This window comes from Manihot esculenta, chromosome 17, assembly GCF_001659605.2.
Source record: "Manihot esculenta cultivar AM560-2 chromosome 17, M.esculenta_v8, whole genome shotgun sequence".
Classification (NCBI taxonomy): Eukaryota; Viridiplantae; Streptophyta; class Magnoliopsida; order Malpighiales; family Euphorbiaceae; genus Manihot; species Manihot esculenta.
This window is the reverse complement of record NC_035177.2, coordinates 6,298,937-6,324,130: the sequence shown is the minus strand read 5'-3', so window position 1 is coordinate 6,324,130 and position 25,194 is coordinate 6,298,937. Positions and strand designations below refer to the sequence as shown.

At 41.4% G+C, this 25,194-nt stretch overlaps 1 protein-coding gene across 3 annotated transcripts; it reads left to right on the top strand.

The window, feature by feature from the left end:
* The first annotated feature begins 11,632 nt into the window (after nt 1-11,632).
* LOC110616953 lies at nt 11,633-13,261 on the top strand. 3 transcript variants are annotated; one of them, XM_021759493.2, is made up of 3 exons: nt 11,633-11,854; nt 11,981-12,506; nt 12,965-13,261. In XM_021759493.2, the coding sequence occupies exons 1-2, from the start codon at nt 11,677-11,679 to the stop codon at nt 12,499-12,501; spliced, it is 699 nt and encodes a 232-aa protein (XP_021615185.1). In that variant the 5' UTR covers nt 11,633-11,676; the 3' UTR covers nt 12,502-12,506; nt 12,965-13,261. The 3 variants fall into 3 exon arrangements, with proteins under 3 accessions (XP_021615185.1, XP_021615184.1, XP_021615182.1); XM_021759492.2 differs by having other exon boundaries at nt 12,956-13,261; XM_021759490.2 differs by having other exon boundaries at nt 12,841-13,261.
* The last annotated feature ends 11,933 nt before the right edge of the window (nt 13,262-25,194 follow it).

Here is a 25,194-nt window from a genome sequence, read left to right as displayed (position 1 = left end):
CTTTCGGGGGCAAGGTTAGGCGGCCAATCCATGCATCCAAAGGCAGGTTCGGCGGCCGAAACCACCTTCGGCGGCCGAACCTGAGTTCTTCCCAGAAGGGCAGAACTCAGCTTCTCATGCATTCAAGCCTCCTAAACCTCCCAAACACCCCAATACAAGCACCCAACCTTACCAAAACATGCATAAACATCTAACCATGCATAAATGAGCTTAACAACTCGATTAAACTCCAAAAACAACATCCAAAGCATGTAAAAACAGCTTATGACCCACATAAGCCAAAATCAATAAAACTAGCTTAAACCTCACTTGCTCTTCCCCAATCATACATACACTTCCCCACATGCATAGACTAGCTTATACTTCCAACAATACATCACATAAACATACATAAACAGGCATAAGCATACATTGGGCATAAAACCCACAAAAAATCCTAACATGCATATCTACCCAAACTCAAGCATTAAAACTTCATAAAACCTCATTAAAACACAAGGAAAGCGAGGATCTACACTTACCTCTTAAAGATCGAGGGTTGGTGCGACCCAAAGCTTGAGGTGTGGAGAACCCAAACTCTTAAAGTCTTCAAGCTCTCCAAACCTTGATCCAAGCTTGAAAACTCTTCAAAACAGCAATAAAACTCATGAAAACATGAAGGAGATGAAGAAAAACATGAAAACGGCCAAGGGAGGACAAGAACTCAGCTGAGCTCGAGAATGGGGAGAAAACTCGCCCATTTCCGATCTGAGGGCCCTTTTATAGGTGGCCTGGTCAAAGACCTTCGGCAGCCTAACGTGCCCCCTAAACTCATGCATGTTCGGCGGCCGAACTTGACTTTCGGCGGCCGAACCTTGGCTCGTTCAAACAAGACTTTCGGAGGCCAAAGGCGCTCCCGAAGCCTTTCCATGTTCGGCGGCCGAACTTCACTTTCGGCGGCCGAACCTCACTTTCGGCGGCCGAACCTGGCAAATGCCTCCTTGGTCTTTTCTTTTCAAAACTCAATTCTTTTTCATTTAAAACCATAAAATCATGTGAAAACATTTTAGAAAACACATTTTACCCCTCTAGAAGCCTCTGGCATCTTCAGAATTCTAGATTCCAACGGAGATTCCGCCGGAAGGTAGAGATTCTGATGCCGGAATCTAGCCGGGTATTACATTCTTCCCCCCTTTAAGAACATTCGTCCCCGAATGTTCCACAAACAAACATGCATAGCAAATCATAGCATCAATCATCCATAAACGATCAAGCAAAACTTAAAACCTCTCTTCAAAGAGAGACACAAGTACTGCTGGAGTAAGAACTCCCGGGTCTTCTGGACACACCTTTTCCCAAAAGAAACACCTTAACAATACCCCAACCTTCTCCTGAGCTCCACTGGTTTCGCTGCGCTACTCTGATCCTTTCCCTTCTCTCTTCATCTTCACTAACTGGCTTCTTCTCACTGCTAACCCAAAACTAACTCTAACTCTCGCAGGTAGTACCCGGATTTCAGATCTATCTTGGAAAACAACCAGCTCCTACTAGCTGTCCCAATAGATCATCCATCCTACACGGGAATACCTGCCCTTGGTAGTGACCTTGGTCAACTGCTTACAGTTGTTACAAAGTCTCAAGAATTCATCCTTCTTTTCCCACCACCACACTGGAACAATCCAGGGTGAGGTACTAGGTCGGATAAAACCCCTGTCTACCAAGTCTCGCCTCTACTCTGACTACTCTCAACTCTACGCAGGCGCCATCCTATAGGGAAGGGTAGAAATGGTTCTGCATCCAGACACCACTCCTACACCAAACTCTAACTCCCTGACAGATGGTAAACCTGACAGCTCGCCTGGAAAGACATCTAAGAACTCTCTCTAACTACTGGCACTGAGGCTGGTTCCCTGATCTGACTGCAAAACTCTCAACAAGAGCTAGAACCCTCTGACAACCCCTCCTACGCACCCTACGAACCCGATAGGCTGACATCAAACCTCTAGGCATCCCTACTGTGTTCCCTCAGAAGAAAACCTCTGATCCATCCTGTTTTCTGAACTTGACTACCTCGTCTCTGCAGACCAAGATAGCACCACGAGTAGAAAAACCAAATCCATCCCTCGATTGACGTCCAGACAATCAAGTCTAGGACCTCAAAGTCGAGTGGAAGGCATCTACCCTCAACTGACACAGAACTGGACAGGCAGACTGACTCTGCCACAGATGGATCACACCCGGGTCCACTGACCCAAAGAGAACACTCTAGCCCAGAAGCTATCAACTCAACCTCTCGACGGCTCCTAGAGCAACTAAAGAAAGAGAACCACCAGAGTTCACACAAACACACACATCAGAACATTTGAAAGTGAGCGTACCTGACACCACCATGTTCGATGTGTCTGCCTCTTGCTGAGCTTAGGTGAAGATCCGAGCTGGAGCTGACGGACCTTCTCCACGGGAACCTGGGAAATGAGGGACTGACCCTCTTCCTCTGCCTCGACTACTAACCTAAAGCATGGCTGAAACTACTGGCTGAGACTGTGCTACCCGGGGCACAGTAGGACACTCACGTGCTATGTGTCCCTCCTGTCCGCACCTGTAACATAGATTAGTCCCATAACGGCAGACTCCCTTGTGCGACCTTCCGCACCTCAAACATCTCGAACTGCCTGAGCCAGAGCTTGAGCCACCAAAACCCAGACTATCCTTCAAATTCTGCCAAAACTTCTTCTTCGACCTTCTGAGGCCTCTGCCCCACTTCTTACTTTTTGTGGAGGCTGCACTCAAAGTGGAGGGATCAATCCCTCCTGAACCTGAGATCCTGGAATCCTGAGTCTGAGCATCCTCCTGAGAATCTCCCATGCCTTCCTCTGGAACTCTGATTCCCAAACTGAAATCTCTTCTCTGAACATCCATCTCTACTTCCCTCATACTAGCTGACATCCTTTTTGGAGCCATTCCTTCTCTGCTTGCATCAAAAGACCTTCTAGGGTCCCTTGATGTTCCCCATCTGCTGACTCCCCACGACTGCGCTCTTGGCAGAGCAGGGGGAAAGGTATCCATACCTTCCCTCTCAGATGGAACTCTAGTCGATTCCACAGATCGACGAGCACCTCGCATTCTGGCTTCTCTTTGAAGAACAACACACAAGCATACAAACGTTAGCATCAAACGGTTCATATGAAAACACATGAACCTGCGCATACATAGCATACATACATACATAGCATAACATCATGGCATTTCACATCATCATACAAGACAGGACTCCACATCCTATCCTAGTGGACATGATTTCTCCTATTGTGCTTGCCCTTCTATGACCTCTAAGCCAACCTCTTTTCGATGTGCAACACACCGTACTCTCGAGGCCCAAAGCTCTGATACCATCTGTAACGACCCGGAAACCGATACCCCTCTGTAACGGCCCGAACCGCCACCGGCGCTAGGATCCAGATCGGCTTAAGGCCGCCAGGACCCGTAGCAAGCCAAACATACATCCTATCACCTGGTCAAATCCCATACATGATCAAAACTTTAACATAAAAACTCAAACATCTGATGTACAAACCGAGCCTGACCTGTATGCGACATAACTGGAAACATAAAGAACCCCCTACTAGAGCCCTCAACAAAACTCTAGCTGGGTCAACATAACATACATCAAGCTGGAGTCACATCCAAAGAACTAGAACCTAACCTGTGCATGCATCAAACCACAAACATAAGACCTCCACTAGGGTCCCCATCAAATCATAGCGTGGTAAACAACACATGCCACCAGATTAGTTCAAACACAACTCAACATCTAGCATAACATACATCATGTATTAAACAGGGACTAACCAAGTCTCAGGGCCAAGCACAGTACTAATCCATAAACATAACTCTACTATACTTTACATTACATAACCTTATCTCAAATTACATTACATGTCCACACTAAAAGTACTAAGCTAATACTATTACATAAGCAAAACCTTAACTCTTGAGACTTCCCGATCTTCCTCAAACCTGCAACACTGGGGTTAGGGTAGATGGGTGAGCTAAAAAGCCCAATGAGTAGAAACAAAGAAAACAGTTCATTAATTACATGCTTTCATGAAATGCGTCACAGCACAAACAAATCATATCACGGATTGGACCCAACCCCAAAACATCCCTAAGCTATTTGCCCGGCCACCATAGAGGGCACCACGGGACTTCGTAATGCCTGGTCCAGCCAGGTCTTCTCCATAGGGCCAGTGGGGTCGTCCTTGGTCCATCCCATCAACACTAATAATGCAATGCAGCATATTCGTGATTTCTAATGCAGTCAACCTATTACATATAAACATGATGCATGAGCATGCTTTAGGCATTTGATTTCATAAAATAAGGTTAAGTTTAGTTCTACTCACCTCTGGCAGACGCTGGACAGACTCTGCAACTGCTAACACTGATGGCCTCCTCGGTCCCTCGGGTCCGATCCTACACAGGTGGACTCGAATGAGGTGCCAAGACACTCTAAACAAATCATGAACAACTCCCCAAAAACCCTCTAAAACATCACTTAAACATGCATAGAAAACAACCTTGAAAAGGCTGGACAGGGCACTTTCGGCGGCACCTTCGGCGGCCGAACCCTCCCTCCAGAGACGAAACTCGGGCACTTTCGACGGCACCTTCGGCGGCCGAAAGTTCCACTCCAGAGACGAAAGTCAGGCACTTTCGGCGGCACCTTCGGCGGCCGAAAGTCTGCTTTCAAGCCAAAACTCAGCTTTCGGGGGCAAGGTTAGGCGGCCAATCCATGCATCCAAAGGCAGGTTCGGCGGCCGAAACCACCTTCGGCGGCCGAACCTGAGTTCTTCCCAGAAGGGCAGAACTCAGCTTCTCATGCATTCAAGCCTCCTAAACCTCCCAAACACCCCAATACAAGCACCCAACCTTACCAAAACATGCATAAACATCTAACCATGCACAAATGAGCTTAACAACTCGATTAAACTCCAAAAACAACATCCAAAGCATGTAAAAACAGCTTATGACCCACATAAGCCAAAATCAATAAAACTAGCTTAAACCTCACTTGCTCTTCCCCAATCATACATACACTCCCCCACATGCATAGACTAGCTTATACTTCCAACAATACATCACATAAACATACATAAACAGGCATAAGCATACATTGGGCATAAAACCCACAAAAAATCCTAACATGCATATCTACCCAAACTCAAGCATTAAAACTTCATAAAACCTCATTAAAACACAAGGAAAGCGAGGATCTACACTTACCTCTTGAAGATCGAGGGTTGGTGCGACCCAAAGCTTGAGGTGTGGAGAACCCAAACTCTTAAAGTCTTCAAGCTCTCCAAACCTTGATCCAAGCTTGAAAACTCTTCAAAACAGCCATAAAACTCATGAAAACATGAAGGAGATGAAGAAAAACATGAAAACGGCCAAGGGAGGACAAGAACTCACCTGAGCTCGAGAATGGGGAGAAAACTCGCCCATTTCCGATCTGAGGGCCCTTTTATAGGTGGCCTGGTCAAAGACCTTCGGCAGCCTAACGTGCCCCCTAAACTCATGCATGTTCGGCGGCCGAACTTGACTTTCGACGGCCGAACCTTGGCTCGTTCAAACAAGACTTTCGGAGGCCAAAGGCGCTCCCAAAGCCTTTCCATGTTCGGCGGCCGAACTTCACTTTCGGCGGCCGAACCTGACAAATGCCTCCTTGGTCTTTTCTTTTCAAAACTCAATTCTTTTTCATTTAAAACCATAAAATCATGTGAAAACATTTTAGAAAACACATTTTACCCCTCTAGAAGCCTCTGGCATCTTCAGAATTCCAGATTCCAACGGAGATTCCGCCGGAAGGTAGAGATTCCGATGCCGGAATCTAGCCGGGTATTACAAGATCCACATACCAAGGGCTTATTACCTGCGCAAAAAATAATTGTTCGTCAGGAAATTCATCTTTTAAGGAAAATTCATCTTGGGGCTGAAATAAACGACTTAGGTGATTGGCCACCAAGTTTTCTGATCCCTTTTTATCTTTAATCTCAAGGTTAAATTCCTGCAATGACAAAATCCATCGAATTAGTTGCGGTTTCGCTTCTTTCTTCCTCAAAAGGTACTTCAACGATCTTTGGAAAGTTGATGGCGCATTTCAAAGCCCAAAAGGTATCCTTCTATAGGCAAAAGTGTCGAACGGACATGTGAAATTCGTCTACTCTTGGTCTTCTGGAGCCACTGGTATCTGTTAAAAATCTGAAAAGCCATCCAAACAAGAAAAGTAAGATTTCTCTGCTAATCTTTCTAACATTTGATCAATAAAAGGTAAAGGAAAAGGATCCTTCCAAGTTACTGAATTTAACTTGCAGTATTCTATACAAACCCTCCACCAGTTTTGAACACGAGTGGAAATCGAATCTCCTTCAAAGTTGGTCACCACTATTATTCCTGTCTTCTTAGGCATGACTTGGACTAGACTTACCCATTTGCTGTCTGAAATTGAATATATTATTCCTGTATCAAGCAATTTTAATACATCCTTTTTTACAACCTCCATCATAGGAGATTCAATCTTCTTTGTGCTTCCCTCTTCAACTTGCTATCCTCTTCAAAGAGGATCTTGTGCATTCATGTAGAGGTTCTTGATCCCTTAAGATCTGTGATTATCTAACCAACAACTTTTTTATATTCTTTCAATACCTGAACAACTTTATCTTCTTCACCCTCACTAAGTTTATTAGAAACTATGACCGGAAAGGTGTTCTCTCTTCCTAAGAAGACATATTTTAGGTGCGCATGAAGTGCTTTTAGCTCAATTTTCAGTGTCTGAAGAACAGAAGGGAGAAGTTTGTGATGAGATTCGGGTATTGGAAGTGAGTTAGAGTTACTTACCTTATGGTCCGGTGCGTCCAATGTGCAGACTGTCTCTATGATCTCCTCATCGAATTGAGTTATGCAATTGTCAAGGCAATCTAATGTCAAGTTTTCGGTTAGAACTACCTCTAACTTGTCTTCCTTGCTTAGTTCAAATGCTTCTTGAGCGAGATGATCAACTACATCTATGCTGCAAAGAGAAAAATTATCATCAGGATATTTCATTGCATCATAGACATTAAACTTTACCTCTTCTCCATCAAACTCCATTGTGAGTTTGCCTTTGTGTACATCGATCTTCGTTCTAGCTGTGCTAAGGAATGGACTTCCTAGCAATAAATCTGTAGAGTTAGATGAACTGTCATCTTCCATGTCTAAGATAAAGAAGTCTGCTGGGAAAATTAATTTTTCCACTTGGACCAAAACATCCTCCAACACGCTTTTAGGATAAACTATTGATCTATCGGCGAATTGGAGTGTGATTCCTATTTATTTCAAAGGACTTGCATCTAAAGATAAATAAATAGATAAAGGCATAATATTTATAGAAGCTCCTAAATCACACATTGCCTTCTTGGCTTCAAGGTTTCTAACTTTACATGACATTGCAAATATGCCTTTATCTTTGCATTTTTGTGGAAACTTTTTTTGAAGTACAGCTAATATATTTTCACCCACTTTAATCTTTTCATGCCCATACAACTTCCTTTTATTAGTGCAAAGATCTTTTAGAAATTTGCATACCTGGGTATTTATTTTATGGTTTCAAGAAGGGGTATGTTCACCTGGACTTTGAGAAAAATCTCCAAGATCTTTTTTTTTTTCTTTTCCCTTTTTGATTGAATAAGTCTTTTAGGAAAAGGAGGACGTGTTACCTGAATTGAAAGTTGTTCTACCTCTAATTTTTTAGGTTGGTTCTCTGCTGGAATTTCTATTTCTGCTTTTGGCGTCAGGTTTGTCGTACTTCCTTAGGCAAGCCTCTTCAAGTTGGTAGATTCCAGTTCTTTCCCGCTTTACAGTGTAATTATGCTTACGCTCTGTTTTGGATCTGGCACAATTTGGGAGGGCAATTTTCCTTGAGATTCCAGCTTGCTCACTGATGTAGCAAGTTGGCTCACTTGGTTCTCCAAATTTTGTATGCTTGATTTCATTTCCTGTTGAAAAGAAAGAGATTGTACAATGTCTTTTAGAGACATACTTGATTTTGCAGCTTGATAGTTTGCTCTTAGCTGAAAGTTTTGCTGTCTATTCCTATAGCTAAGGATTGGATGATCTCTCCATCCCGAATTGCAGGTACTTGAAAATGGCTCATACATCCTTTGTTGTCTATTGAATCCTCTAATGGCATTTACCTGTTGCTCGCCTTCCTGAAGGGTAAGACACATATCTGTGAGATGGTCAACTTGTTTGCGAATGCCACAAGTTCGTACAGTATTTCCTGCAGCCAATTGTTGAATTGCTGTGGTAAGTTATGAAATTTTAGAATCTAAATTAGATGTTATACTTACCCCATTCGCATTCCTAGAAATATCCTCATCTTGGCCATATTGTCTAGAGTTGGCTGCCAATTTTGAGATTAAAGTTTTACTTTCTTCAGGTTCCATTTCTACAATGGCTCCTCCACTAGCAGTATCTATTATTCTCCTTTCTAATGGCAAAAGCCCTTAAGTGAAGGTTGAGTTGTTTTAGAGTGATTCCATGTTTTGGACAACTTGCAATTAATTTCTCATAACGTTCCTAATATTCATAGAAAGTTTTATTTTTTTCTTTCTTTAATTCCACTTATTTCCTTTCTTATAGATGATACTTTAGTTACTGGAAAAAACCTTTCCAAGAACAAGTCTCTAATTTGCGCTCAAGTGGTGATTGAACCTGAGGGCAAATAGTAGAGCTAATCCTTAGCGGATTCAATCAAAGTAAAAGGAAAAGCCACTAACCTAATTTGTTTATCAGTTATTCCCTGTGGTCTCATACTTGAACAAGCCACATAAAACTCTTTCAGATGACGATTTGGATCTTCATTCTCCAACCCTTAGAATTTTGATAACATATAAATCATACTTATTCGCAACTCCAAGAGTGCATTTAACACTGGGTATGTGATGCAAAGAGGTAGTTTTTCAATAGCAGCTGCAGCCATAGTGTCTCTTCGATTGGTGTCAATTGGAGGCTCTATTGGTGTTGAAGACGTGGGGTCTTCGGTTAGCAGAGGGAATCGGGCAAGTGGTTGAGAGACTCTCGAATTGGCCTGTTTTTGCAACTTGGTTATTTTTCTCAAACTTTTTGCAGTCTTCTCAATTTTTGGATCAAACTAGATTCTACTATTTTCAAACCTGGTCATAAAAATAAAAACAAACTATTAAAATACCCAGCAACGATGCTAAAATTTGACGGGCATCGAATCTGTCAATTAAAACTTATTTTCCTTTTCTTGATTCAAAAAAATTTATACACAGGGTAAATGAATGTCGATCCCATCAAGACCTTAACTTTGTTTAATTTAGATTACTAGCAGAATAAAAAGAATAGTTTAAAACAAAAAAAAAGAGAAGAAGAGAATCGTTGTTTGGAGAAATTGATTTAAAAATAAAACTGAAAGAAGAAAAATAATACAATTAAGATGGTGAAACAAATAATTAAATTAAAATTCAGCTGAAGGTAATCAAAATGAGGGGTTTGCAATTGATCATTGATTAGAAAAATAATTCATTTTATTATCTATTATTTGGTTATAGTGTTCAAACAAGCGAATCTCACCAGTTCTTTTTACGGTTAAATTAATCCACTACGCACTTCGATTAAATTAATCCACTACGCACTTAAATTAATTTCTTGTTAACTAATAACTCCAACACATATGTAGATTTAAATAGTTAACTGTTTTAAGAGAGAAGAATCCAAACTTGATTAATAATAACACGCGAATTATTTAAATCAAATCAATTAATTTCTTAATATAAACAAATATGCAAATTGCTACTTGTTATTAATTCAATTAAATAATTACAGATTTAATTGGATTAATTAGCAATATGTTGTCTTCCTAGGAGATTCAATAGGCCTCTTGAATTTCTAAGAGTACAACAATAGAGGTGGTGTTTCTCAAAACAGAAATTAATTGAAAATAGAAATAAGATGAAGAGAAGTTAAAAACATAATCTCACAACTTTGAATAAACCTCAATTTTGATTAATTTTCAACTGAAAAAAGTGTTTAGTCTCTAAGGGCGATTATAATATTGCAAAGGAGTAAAGAAAAAAGAAGAAGAAAAGGGCAGTTAGAGGGGCCGAATATGAGAGAGGAGGAGAAGAGAAAAATATGAGATGTTAGGTTAATTCTAGAGCAGCTTTATATAGTTTTTCTCCAACAAAAAATAAATATTCACAATTTAAAGGAAACTCTACTACTCCTATCTTATCGCAATCCTATATAATTGTGTTTGTTTCAATCTAAAACTGATATAAATTTTGTACAGCTAAAAAATCTAGATTACAGCTAGCAAATTCAAATTCTGGAGTCTGTCTGTTGCCTTGGGCTATATCTTTAGACAAAACTGTACTATCCGGTCAGAAAATCTTTTAATTCAGTCTCTTTTATTTGTTTTCTTAATTTCTGTTGAAAAACCTGTCCAAAATTAAATTTTAAGTAAAAGTCAATTATTTATATCAAAATCATAAAATTTAATAAGAAAAAAGTGTTGAGTTTTGCAACTCAGTGATGAGTATAATTAAAAAGTCAATAAAAGAATTGTATTTCTTAATATGAATAAAAAAATAAAATGAATAAAAATTATAGAATGGGTGGGATATATTTTAATAAATTTAAACGACTTATTTAACTCATTTCAGTAGTTGAAGGTATGTTTAGAGTAGAAAAAAGTGCAATGCTTATATGACTATCAACCAATTTCTTAAGGGCGAAAAAAGTGCTTTTGCTTTATTATATAATCCAAAAGCTTATGATATGCAAGTGTGGCATAGGGTTAGGAAAATTACTCCTAATCAATTAATTAAAAAAGTTTTTTATATACATCTTTATTTGGTTTTTGTAAGTTTTAATTGATATTGAAATTATTTTACTATTATTACACTAATAATAACATAATCCTTATTTTTTTTATTTACAATTTATTCCATGAGCTTTATCAATAATAATAACTTGATTTATATATTTTGGAAATTAGATTATTTAGTTCCTTATTTTACTTTCTCACTCTTTTAAATCCTTCAGTCATTTTATTTTTAGTATTTTAAAATAAATTACTATATAATCCTTATATATTATAATTATTAATAGTTGTAATTACACATAATTCCATTCATTATTTTTATTTCTCAATCTCTCCTTTGAGATTTATAGAAAAAAGAGACAAAGAGGATAGGATAAATAATGAGATGAATATAAAGGATGAAAATGTAATTTATTATAAAATTAAGCGATGAAATTGTAAATAACTATAATATTCAAGTATTAAACTATGATTTAATTTTAAAAGTAACGAAAAGATTCTAGAGATTAAATATTTTAATTTCTAGAAAATATAGATGAAATCATTATTAGTGATAAAATAAATAAAATGTATTATAAAAAAATATTTTTAATGAATAAGCAAATTTTTATTCTTAAAATAAATGAATGGACTTGTGGTTGGAGTTGCTGACCAATTAATGATATGCGATCTAATGATCTACCAACCAGTGAAGGACACCTGGCTTTTACAAAATGATAGTTAATTAAACGACAGGGACATGTAGTGTATTGAGAGGATAAGGTTTGTTAGGCGTTGCATGTTGTGAGGTTTTTGAGGTTTGGACAGCGAAGATGGGTTGTTGCATAGCCAACTCTGTGTTCAATTTCAGTGGGTGCAAGTGGAGAAGTCCTCAGAGCTTATTTGGTTGGAATATCGGCAAGAGAAATGCTGATGATAAACCAAACCCTAACTATCATCAGATTGATCTTCCCTTCTCACCTTCTCTTGTTAACAGCACTTTCTTGAACGGTACATATATATTCTCTCTTCTTACCTCTGCATTTCATTTTTCTTTCTTCTTTGCTTTTCTTTGAATAGGAGATTAGCGATATGAAAAGGGTTTAATATGAATGTTTTGATTGATTTATGAGCAAGGTAGAGAGCTCAAGTGCTGTTACAGAGCCACCATAGATGGATTTAGTGCAACAGAGTTCCATGATTGCTGTGACTTCAAGGGACCATGTGTGATTATAGGATACACAAACAAGGCCTTAAAGTTTGGTGCATTTAACCCAGAAGGCTATAGAAGCACAGATGATTATTATGATACTTTTGATGCATTTCTGTTCTACTGGGTAGACAATGGAACAATTGAGCCTATTATTTTACCTAAAGTTGGTGGAAGTGGTGCTGCCCTTTTTGATTATGCAAGAGGTGGACCTCAATTTGGGGCTGATGGGCTTCTTATTGGGCCTCCATTAGCTCCAGTAATGGGCGGGTTTGCTGGGCCCGATTCGAATTCTGGAGTTGGTGATTTGAGGCAAGCCAAGTCTAGATTGGGATTGTCATATGCTAAAAGAGCAGATGGAAAGGAGTCTATATTTGGTGATGACAGCAAGGCCACCCTTGAAGAAGTTCAAGTTTTTTGCAGTCCTCAAATTGCAAGTTTATACTAATAAAGGTATGTATTATAAATCCATCAATTATAATAAATTTAAAAATTAAAATTTTTTTTATTCAAAATTAAAAGGCGAATATTATAAATATAAAAACTCGTAAAATTAGAATTTTTTTAGGCTAATAAGCTTAAAAAAAAAGTTTTTAAATGAAAACTATAATAAAAAGATTATTAAGAAACCAACTCCACCAACAAAAACCAACAAGAACCATAAATAAAGTCAATGAGAGCAATCAATAACTAACTCACTCACTCACTCACTCACTCACTCATAAATTAATTGTGACTTCAAAGCAAAGCAAAGCAAAGCACTTTATAAAAATCCATGTCTCTTCAGCTCCCAAGAAGAGAAAGGTATTATCCACAGAAAATGAAGCAAGTAAACGCCATATTCACTGCCCTTCTCTTCTGTTGCCTGCTGGTTTTCACTTGTGCATTAAGAATTCATTCAGCTTCTACAGTTGCTGCGAGAAATCAAGCTCAACAATCTCATCATCAGAAATGGCAAAGAATGAATCATGGAAGCTTTCGTGGACCTCAAAAGCACATCGTCAACCCTTCCCTCAACCATCCATTTCAGGTTCCTGAGTTCCGTCTATAGGTTTTCCTTCTTTTCATTTCTTTTCAGTCATCTCTAGTCTTGATCTGGTTTTCTCTTTTTTTTTTTTTTTTTTTTAAATTGCTGAAAATATATCCTTGTTTTATTTCTGGTACTATAAAAAACTATGGAATATGAATTTACCATTTGTTTTGGGTTATTGATTGTGATCTTAGTATTTTTTTTTTAATTACTGAAGAGTTAATTTTGACCATAAATTCTTTAATTTTTATTCTTTAAGTAGGATATTAAAAGAGTGGAAACACGAATTGATCGACAGTTAAAAATAAAAAATAATAAAAATTATGAAACGAAAAGAGTATTTATATTTTCATTTTTTAAAATATATTATATTTTAAAGTTATGTACACTAATAAGTCATTAGATATCTTAATAATTTTATATATTACTAATTTAAAAACACAAAGATTAATTAATTTCTCGAAATTATATGTCGTTTCAAATTATTTTGATGTTATAATATTAATGGTATTCTTGCAAATTTCTTAATTTAAATGGGAAATACAACCGAATTTTGCAAGAGATATTCTAGGATGATCACAGATTTTGCAATAATCTCTGGCCAATTAATCCACAAGCTGGCAGAATAAATGTGGTTACTAGTTGAGTTGGGATGACATCACATCATGGTCTATTATTTTAGGTTTTATTTAGTTGAAATGATTCGGTTAGAGTATTTGAAGTTAGTAGGGAGTGTTCAAATTATTTATGTTCCGTTAATAGTATTTTTTTTTTTTGACAATTTATTTATGAAAGATTTACAATTTAGTTTCTGTATCTTGTCATTATTAACAAGTCAATCTGTCCTTCAATTCTCAGAAACTTATTAAAACGTCTTACATAATTAAATTGTTAACAAATCAATTAAGATGAAAAAGAGAGAATATTTTGAAAATATAATTTTACCCTCTTCGGTCCCTATTTAAACATACATTTTTAATAAAATTGAAAGGATCCATTCTATTTTCAATAGCGACCAAGCACTGAACGGATCTTAACTCCATTCATAATAGTCGACGATCAAGCACCTAAAAGATTCATTCTATCTTCACGAGAATGTCTGGCGATTGAATGGTCAAGAAAATTACAAGATCAAGCATATTTCAAAATTTTCTTAGCGCAAGCTAATTTCCTGACAAATTGCACCGGAAGAAGCAATACTTATTATTTACTTATTTGTTACTTTAATTCTCTAATGCTCCATTTGTAACGCCCCGGAAGTCCAGTCCGCTACCGGCGCTAGGATCCGGGTCGACTTAAGGCCGCCGGGACCCGTAGCAAGCCTGACATATAACCTGTAAACCTGTATAATCTCATACATGATCAACAACATGCATAAAAATTAAAACTTTTCTTCATACATACTGTCATCAACTAACTCAACCTGTGCATACTCTGATCATATACATAACATGGTCCCTCTGTGGGATTTCATCAAGCCTCAAAGGCAAAACATCCTGTGTTGAGTTAGTTCACATAAACATCATAACATAAGATCATGTAAATACAAAAGGGATTAACAATATACTGTGGTCAAGCACAACTCTATCCTCAATAACCTCATTACATAACATACTGAATATTTTTACATTTCATCATAATACAACTGTCATGTCCACAATCTAACTATTACATACATATGACTTTTTCTCTTCTTGTCTTCTCTATCTATCCCGCACCTGCAAGCCTGGGGGTTAGGGGAGAGGGGTGAGCTAGATGCCCAGTGAGTAGAACTGTAAAAAGAATATTTAAAACATGCTATCATGAAATGCGTCACTGCACAAACAAATCACACCACGGATGGACTGATTCAAAAATCCCTCAACTCCATGCCCGGCCCTATTATGGGCACCACAGGACTTCGTATTGCCCGGCCCTATTATGGGCACCACAGGACTTCGTATTGCCCGGCCCTATTATGGGCACCACAGGACTTCGTATTGCCCGGCCCTATTATGGGCACCACAGGACTTCGTATACAGAAGGCTAATGAATCGTCCTAATGTCCATCCACTATCATCTATCACAACAATACAATGCGGCATAGTCGTGAATTCTAATGCAAACAACCTATAATATGATCATGATGCATGAAGCATGATAAGAGCATTTCATTTCTTAATTTAAAAAAGTTAAGTTTAGTTCCACTCACCTCTGGCTGACTCTGCCAAACTCTGTAGCAGCTGGCTCACTGCTGGGGTCCTTGGTTCCTCGGGTCCGAACCTACACAGGTGGACTCCAATTAGGGACCAAACATACATAAACATAACTCTAATATATTCCCCAAAAACCCCCTAAAACATCCTGAAAATATCACATAGAGATATGCATGAAACGGCTGAACAGGGCACTTTCGGCGGCACCTTCGGCGGCCGAAAGTCCTGGACAGAGACGAAACTCAGGTAGGTTCGGCGGCACCTTCGGCGGCCGAAAGTGCCAGACAGAGACGAAAGTCTCTTTTCGGGGGCAACTTCGGCAGCCGAAAGGCCTGCCTCCCCAGCCATGTTCGGCGGCCGAAAGTGCCTTCGGCTGCCGAACCTGGTTTCTGCCAAAGGGCAGAAACTCGGTTCCTTTGTGCATTTTCGCCTCCAAACCCACAAATCATGCATACCACTCAACCAAAACATGCATACAAGCTCCTAGGGGCCTCAAACAAGCATATACCCCAACTACAACACTTCAAACATACTCAAACATGCCACATTGCTCAAAAATCCCATAAAAACTAACATTTGCTTAAAAACTCATACAACCCTATACATGCCATTCTACCCCATAAAATCACTTAAAACTTACTTAAAACACATGAGGAGCTTAAGATCGGCTCTTACCTCTTGAAGATCGAGAGGAAGACGACCCAAACTTGGAGATCCACGAAAATGAGCTCCTGAGTTCCCAAAGCTCTAAAACTTGGTTTAAAAGCTCAAAACCTTCAATGCAAGCTTAAAACTCAAGAAAAATGGTAGAGATTTGGAGGAAGAACACTAGATTTGCAAAGGGAAGGTCGGAAGCTTGCTGTGGCCGAAAATGGGAGAAAGCTCGCCCATTTCGGCTAAGTGCCCCATTTATAGGTGGCTGGCCAGGCCACGTTCGGGGGCCGAATGTGCCTCCGCATCCATGCAATGTTCGGCGGCCGAACTTGGACTGCCCTCACTCATGCTTTCGGGGGCCTAACGTGCCTCCAAAACGCATGCATGTTCGGCGGCCGAACTTGACTTTCGGCGGCCGAACCTGGGTTTTCCTCCAATGCTATTTTCATGCAAAAACTCATTTAGTTTCATACTTAAAATCATAAAACACATTAAAACATTTTTATAAAACATGATTCTACCCTTCTAGAGGTCTCCGGCATCCGAGATTCCACCGGACGGTAGGAATTCCGATACCGGAGTCTAGCCGGGTATTACATTCTCCCCCCCTTAAGAACATTCGTCCCCGAATGTTCCTCACTAGCACACATAGCATGGCAAAGAACATAACACACACATACAAGGCACATAAACACATAGGGATCTAACCTTAAAAGAGATGAGGGTACTGCTGGAGCATAGACTCCCGTGTCTCCCAAGTGCATTCCTCTAAATTGTGGTGGTTCCACAGGACTTTCACCATCGGGATTTCCTTGTTTCTTAACTTTCTGATCTGGGTGTCTATGATCCGTACTGGCTGTTCAACATAGGTGAGATCCTCTTGGACCTCCATATCAGGCTCACTAAGAACCTTGCTCGGATCTGACACAAACTTCCTCAACATTGAAACATGGAAAACCGGATGGATTCTTTCCATCGAAGCAGGTAAATCCAGCTTGTACGACACATTCCCAATCTTTTGCAAGATTTCAAAGGGTTCGATGTATCGTGGGGCTAGTTTACCTTTCTTCCCGAAGCGAACCACTCCCTTCATTGGAGACACCTTGAGCAATACCAGATCCCCCTCCTGAAACTCTAACTGTCTTCTGCGGACGTCTGCATAGCTCTTCTGTCTGCTGGTAGCAGTCTTGATTCTCTCTCTGATTATGGGTACCACCCTGCTGGTGATCTCTACTAACTCAGGCCCTGCCAAGGCCTTTTCTCCAACTTCCTCCCAGCAAACAGGTGATCTGCACTTCCTTCCGTACAAAGCTTCATATGGAGCCATCCCAATGCTAGCATGATGGCTGTTGTTGTAGGCAAACTCCACCAAAGGTAGATGCTGCCTCCAAGAACCGCCAAAGTCTAGCACACACATTCTGAGCATATCCTCGATAGTCTGGATGGTCCTTTCTGACTGTCCATCAGTCTAGGGGTGGAAGGCAGTACTGAAATCCAACTTAGTACCCATAGCATTCTGCAGACTCCGCCAAAATCTGGAGGTGAACTGGGGCCCTCTATCTGACACTATTGAAACAGGAACCCCATGCAGTCTGACTATCTCATCTACATACACCTGCGCCAACTTGTCCACAGAGTAGCCACTCCTGACAGGGATGAAGTGAGCAGATTTGGTGAGTCTGTCCACAATCACCCATATGGAGTCCAATCTGTTGGACGCCGCCGGTAACCCCACTACGAAGTCCATAGCTATATTTTCCCATTTCCACTCTGGAATAGGTAGCGGGTTAAGCATTCCAGCCGGCTTCTGATGTTCCAACTTCACCCTCTGACACACTTCGCAGGCTGACACGAACTGTGCCACTTCTTTCTTCATAGCTGGCCACCAATAAACCTTCTTTAAATCTTGATACATCTTGGTGGCTCCGGGGTGAATGCTGTATCTTGCATTATGAGCTTCTCTCATAATGTCTCCTTTTAGCCCAATGTCATCTGGTACACATAGTCTGCTCCCATAGCGGAGGATCCCCTTACTGTCGAATCTGAACTCACTATCATTGCCTGACTGAACAGTCCTGGCAATCTTCACTAACTCCGGGTCCTCATGCTGTTTCTGAGCCACATGCCCCAGAAACACGGGTGCCACTCTCATCTGGGCCACTAAGGCACCTGTACCAGACAACTCCAACTGTAGACCTTCCTCAATAAGCTTGTAGAACTCCTTCACCACTGGCCTCCTCTCTGCCGATATGTGGGATAAACTGCCTAGTGACTTCCGGCTTAGGGCGTCTGCCACGACATTCGCCTTACCCGAATGATACTGGATCTTGCAATCATAGTCACTCAGCAACTCTACCCATCTCCTCTGTCTCAAATTCAAATCTCTTTGACTCAGGATGTACTGTAGGCTTTTATGATCTGTGAAGATCTCACATTTTACCCCATAGAGGTAATGCCTCCACATCTTGAGTGCAAAGATTACTGCTGCCATCTCAAAGTCATGTGTGGGGTAATTCAACTCATGCTTCTTTAGCTGCCTAGAAGCATAAGCAATCACCTTCTCATTTTGCATAAGCACACAACCCAGTCCCACACGGGACGCATCACAAAAGACCGTAAAGTCCTCTCCACTAGATGGCAGAGCTAACACTGGTGCTGAAGTCAACCTCTTCTTAAGCTCTTCAAAACTCTCTTCGCACTGGTCGGTCCACAGAAACTTCTGATTCTTCCTGGTTAACCTGGTCAGAGGAGCTGCTATCTTTGAGAAGTCCTGAACGAACCTCCTGTAGTAACCTGCCAAACCCAAGAAACTCCTGATCTCCGTCACTGAAGTGGGTCTAGGCCAGTTAGCCACAGTTTCTGTCTTCTTGGGGTCTACCTCTATACCATTCTCTGACACTACATGCCCCAAGAACGAAATGCTCCTCAGCCAGAACTCACATTTAGAGAACTTGGCATACAAGCCATGTTCCCTCAAAGTCTGCAAGACCAACCGCAGATGATGGGCATGCTCCTCTGCATTCCTGGAATACACTAAGATATCATCTATGAAGACAATAACAAAGTGATCCAGGTATTGGCTAAATACTCTGTTCATGAGATCCATGAATGCTGCAGGGGCGTTAGTTAACCCGAACGGCATCACAAGGAACTCAAAATGCCCATATCTGGTCCTGAAAGCCGTCTTTGGCACATCCTCTTCCCTTATCCTCAGCTGATGGTACCCCGATCTTAGATCTATTTTGGAGAAACAACCCGCTCCGGCTAGCTGGTCGAATAGATCATCGATCCTTGGCAATGGGTACTTATTCTTGGTAGTGACTTTGTTCAACTGCCTGTAGTCGATACAAAGCCTAAGGGATCCATCCTTCTTTCTCACAAACAAGACCGGAGCACCCCACGGTGAGGTACTCTGTCGGATGAAACCCTTTTCTACCAGCTCTTGCAACTGCTCTTTCAATTCCTTTAACTCGGCTGGAGCCATCCTGTAGGGAGGGATAGAGATCGGTCTAGTTCCAGGCACCAACTCTATCTCGAACTCTATCTCCCTAGCAGGTGGTAAACCTGGAAGCTCATCTGGAAAGACATCCTGAAACTCTCGGACAACTGGCACCGAGGCCGGCTCCCTGACCTGACTGTCTAGCTCTCTCACATGAGCTAAGTACCCCTGACATCCCTTCCTAAGCAACCTACGAGCCTGAAGAGCTGATATCAGACCTCTAGGTGTGCCCCTCTTGTCTCCTCTGAAGATGACCTCTGACCCGTTCTGATCTCTGAACCTGACTACCTTGTCCCTGCAGTCCAAGGTAGCACCATGGGTAGATAGCCAATCCATCCCTAGAATGACGTCAAAGTCTGTCAAATCTAGAACCACAAGGTCGGCGGAGAGGCATCTTCCCTCAATAAAAACTGGACTGTACTGGCAGACTGACACTGCCACTGACGGGTCACACTTGGGTCCACTGACCCATAGGGGACACTCTAACCCAGAGACTATCAGACCTAACATCTCAACGGCTCTCGGAGCAATAAATGAATGAGATGCACCCGGGTCCATTAATGCATACACATCAGAACACCCAATGACGAGATTACCTGACACCACGGTGTTGGATGTGTTAGCCTCCTGCTGTGTCATGGTGAAGATCCTGGCTGGAGCTGATGGACCTTCACCTCGGGAACCAGAAGAAGAGGCTGCCCCTCTCCCTCTACCTCTGCCACTGCCCTGAGTTGTGGCTGGAACTGCTGGCTGTGCCACACTACCAGAAGCTGTCTGCTGGGGCTGGCCCATAAAAGGCGCTCTAGGACAATCCCGAGCTATGTGTCCCTCCTGTCCACATCTGAAACATGCATTAGTCCCAGCTCGACACACTCCCCTGTGCGGTCTTCCACATCTCTGGCATTCTGTACCATCTGAGCCTGAGCTCGAGCCACCGCCAAATCCCAGACCGGATTTCAACTTGTTCCAAAACTTATTCTTCTTCGGCTTCTTGGTGGTGCTATCCCACCTCTTCTTACCTGAGCTCTGAGAAGAGAAACCTGGTCCTCCTCTGCCTGGGGTCTTAACCCCTGAAGACTGGGTCACTGACTGCTTCACTGACCCTTCAACTATAGCACTTGCCTCCATTCTTCGAGCCATATCCACCACAGTGTGGAAACTTTCTCTCTCAGCTGACTGAACTAACGAGGAGTACCTGGAATGCAGCTTCATAACATATTTCTTGGCTTTCTTCGTGTCTGAATCTAGAGCTTGCCCTGAAAAAGGCAATAGCTCCAAGAATTTATCCGTGAACTCCTCTACACTCATGTGCTCTGACTGCCTCAGTTGCTCAAACTCAATCATCTTCAGTTCTCTAGAACTGTCTGGAAAAGCCCATCCAGCGAACTCATTCGCAAATTCTTCCCATGTCATACCGTCTAGTCTCGGGTCCACATAACACTTGAACCATTCCCGTGCCTTCTTGCACTTTAAAGTGAACCCTGCCATCTGAATGGCCCTGCTATCACTTGCCCCTAGCTCATCAGTTATTGTCTTCACTACTCTCAGATACTCAAAGGGGTCATCCCCTGACTTGTATTTGGGAGCATCTAGCTTGAGGTAATCTGTCATCTTTACCTTGCTCCCATCGACTGAGCTAGGTCTAGGAGGTTGAGTAACTGGGGCTGCTGGTTCTGTAGGTGGTGGAGGTGGAGGTGCAGCATTCCCCGAGGTGGGGTTTGCCGGATTTGGATAGAAGGGTGAGGGTGGATAAGCTGGGTACTGTGTATAGGGTGGATAGAAAGGTGGATAAGGCATGTAGGTAGGGTAGGGGTTAAAGCTGGAGTAATCCGATGTACCTCCCATCGGATACCCTGAACCCTATGGAAAGGGTGGATAATGGGGTGGAAAACCATACCCCGAGGACTGAACGCCTCCCTGTGACTCCCCTGTCCCTTCTTCCTGCACATCCAGGTTCCCATCCCTCCTCTGATCCTCTTCCATAACCTCCCTCACGTCTGAAGAACTTCCTCCTCTATCTGTCCCCCTTCTGCTAGCATCAAAAGACCTTCTAGGGTCCCTTGACACTCTCTCTCTGTTGGCTCTACAAGACATTGCCCTAGGCAATGTAGGAGGACGGGCGCTCGTGCCCTCATCCTCAGGTGGCACTCCAGTCAATCGCGCAGATCGACGAGTTCCTCTCATCCTATTCTCTGAAAAACAGCTCATAACAAGCAAACATTAGCGTCATATGGCTCATGCGGGCACACATGAACCCTCATCACATACATCACATAGCATAGCATATCATCAATGCACATGTACAAAATCATGGCATTTCACATCATCATACAAGACAGGACTCAACATCCTATCCTAGTGGACATGACCTTCCTATTGTGCTTGACCTTCTATAACATCTATGAGCCCGACACTCTAGGTCCGACCATATGAACCTAGGGCTCTGATACCATTCTGTAACGCCCCGGAAGTCCGGTCCGCTACCGGCGCTAGGATCCGGGTCGACTTAAGGCCGCCGGGACCCGTAGCAAGCCTGACATATAACCTGTAAACCTGTATAATCCCATACATGATCAACAACATGCATAAAAATTAAAACTTTTCTTCATACATACTGTCATCAACTAACTCAACCTGTGCATACTCTGATCATATACATAACATGGTCCCTCTGTGGGATTTCATCAAGCCTCAAAGGCAAAACATCCTGTGTTGAGTTAGTTCACATAAACATCATAACATAAGATCATGTAAATACAAAAGGGATTAACAATATACTGTGGTCAAGCACAACTCTATCCTCAATAACCTCATTACATAACATACTGAATATTTTTACATTTCATCATAATACAACTGTCATGTCCACAATCTAACTATTACATACATATGACTTTTTCTCTTCTTGTCTTCTCTATCTATCCCGCACCTGCAAGCCTGGGGGTTAGGGGAGAGGGGTGAGCTAGATGCCCAGTGAGTAGAACTGTAAAAAGAATATTTAAAACATGCTATCATGAAATGCGTCACTGCACAAACAAATCACACCACGGATGGACTGATTCAAAAATCCCTCAACTCCATGCCCGGCCCTATTATGGGCACCACAGGACTTCGTATTGCCCGGCCCTATTATGGGCACCACAGGACTTCGTACTCGGAGTTATTGCCCGGCCCTATTATGGGCACCACAGGACTTCGTATTGCCTGGCCCTATTATGGGCACCACAGGACTTCGTATACAGAAGGCTAATGAATCGTCCTAATGTCCATCCACTATCATCTATCACAACAATACAATGCGGCATAGTCGTGAATTCTAATGCAAACAACCTATAATATGATCATGATGCATGAAGCATGATAAGAGCATTTCATTTCTTAATTTAAAAAAGTTAAGTTTAGTTCCACTCACCTCTGGCTGACTCTGCCAAACTCTGTAGCAGCTGGCTCACTGCTGGGGTCCTTGGTTCCTCGGGTCCGAACCTACACAGGTGGACTCCAATGAGGGACCAAACATACATAAACATAACTCTAATATATTCCCCAAAAACCCCCTAAAACATCCTGAAAATATCACATAGAGATATGCATGAAACGGCTGAACAGGGCACTTTCGGCGGCACCTTCGGCGGCCGAAAGTGCCAGACAGAGACGAAAGTCTCTTTTCGGGGGCAACTTCGGCAGCCGAAAGGCCTGCCTCCCCAGCCATGTTCGGCGGCCGAAAGTGCCTTCGGCTGCCGAACCTGGTTTCTGCCAAAGGGCAGAAACTCGGTTCCTTTGTGCATTTTCGCCTCCAAACCCACAAATCATGCATACCACTCAACCAAAACATGCATACAAGCTCCTAGGGGCCTCAAACAAGCATATACCCCAACTACAACACTTCAAACATACTCAAACATGCCACATTGCTCAAAAATCCCATAAAAACTAACATTTGCTTAAAAACTCATACAACCCTATACATGCCATTCTACCCCATAAAATCACTTAAAACTTACTTAAAACACATGAGGAGCTTAAGATCGGCTCTTACCTCTTGAAGATCGAGAGGAAGACGACCCAAACTTGGAGATCCACGAAAATGAGCTCCTGAGTTCCCAAAGCTCTAAAACTTGGTTTAAATGCTCAAAACCTTCAATGCAAGCTTAAAACTCAAGAAAAATGGTAGAGATTTGGAGGAAGAACACTAGATTTGCAAAGGGAAGGTCGGAAGCTTGCTGTGGCCGAAAATGGGAGAAAGCTCGCCCATTTCGGCTAAGTGCCCCATTTATAGGTGGCTGGCCAGGCCACGTTCGGGGGCCGAATGTGCCTCCGCATCCATGCAATGTTCGGCGGCCGAACTTGGACTGCCCTCACTCATGCTTTCGGGGGCCTAACGTGCCTCTAAAACGCATGCATGTTCGGCGGCCGAACTTGACTTTCGGCGGCCGAACCTGGGTTTTCCTCCAATGCTATTTTCATGCAAAAACTCATTTAGTTTCATACTTAAAATCATAAAACACATTAAAACATTTTTATAAAACATGATTCTACCCTTCTAGAGGTCTCCGGCATCCGAGATTCCACCGGACGGTAGGAATTCCGATACCGGAGTCTAGCCGGGTATTACACCATCAATACAAAAAAAAAAATTCAAATGCAAATTTCGCATCATCGGCAATTCATCGGGTTCAGAATTGAAATGCTCACTTGAAGATTTATGCCTATCTTCTTCCATCAATTTGTCATCCTCGTCATCTCCAATCCTTGACAATTCCTCTTCAATATGGCTTCAAATATTGCTGAAATTGCCTCTTCATCCCCTAATCCCTGACAATTCATCTTCAATATGGCTTCAAATATTATTGGAATTGCCTCTTCATCCCCTAATCCCCGACAATTCCTCTTCAATATGGCTTCAAATATTGCTGGAATTGCCTCTTCATCCCCCTCCTAATACTTCTATATTTGCCTCTTTAGCTCTGCAACACATCACATCTAACAAGTCAATAATTAAACACAAATTTTAATAAGCCAAACAAAAATCAACTAAAATTCTATTTGCTTAACCTTGGTTGCTCATGCCATCAACATCCTCAATGCCACTGTGACGCTTCTGCGTGGGATCAAAATTCTCTTCACGGGGTGAATCGGACTCAAACGAGTAGAATCTTGAGTGAACAACGAGTCCAGAAAACAAATAAAGATGACGATGGCATCAATGGGATATGTCTTACATCAGAATTTAAATGTACAATAAGATAATTGCGAATACGGCGCGAGAAATTTCTAAGAATAGCTATGTTCGTTTTCCTCAGAACTGAGGATTGAAGTTTGAGAGTTAGGGTTTATTACAATGTTAAGCTTTAGAAAAGACTCTGATCTAGTGGCACTGCCACTGATACTAGACATTTTTGCGAAAATAGAATGGTCATTTAGGTGCTTGATAAACGGAGGTGGAATCCTTTTGATGCTTGATAGATGTTGAAGATATAATGAATCTTTTCAATTTTATTGAAAATGCATGTTTAAATAGGGATTGAAGAGGGTAAAATTGTTTTTTCAAAATATTCTCTCCTTTTCATCTTATTTTTAACGAAAAAGAGGATTATAGTGGATGGAATGACTGATTTATTAACGGTTTGATCATGTAAGGACGTCTTAATACGTTATTGACTTGTTAATAATGACAAAATTTAGATACTAAATTATAAATATCTCTTTATTTTTTCGAGAATAACTTCTCAATAAATAACACATTTGAACCAAATCAAATTTTAA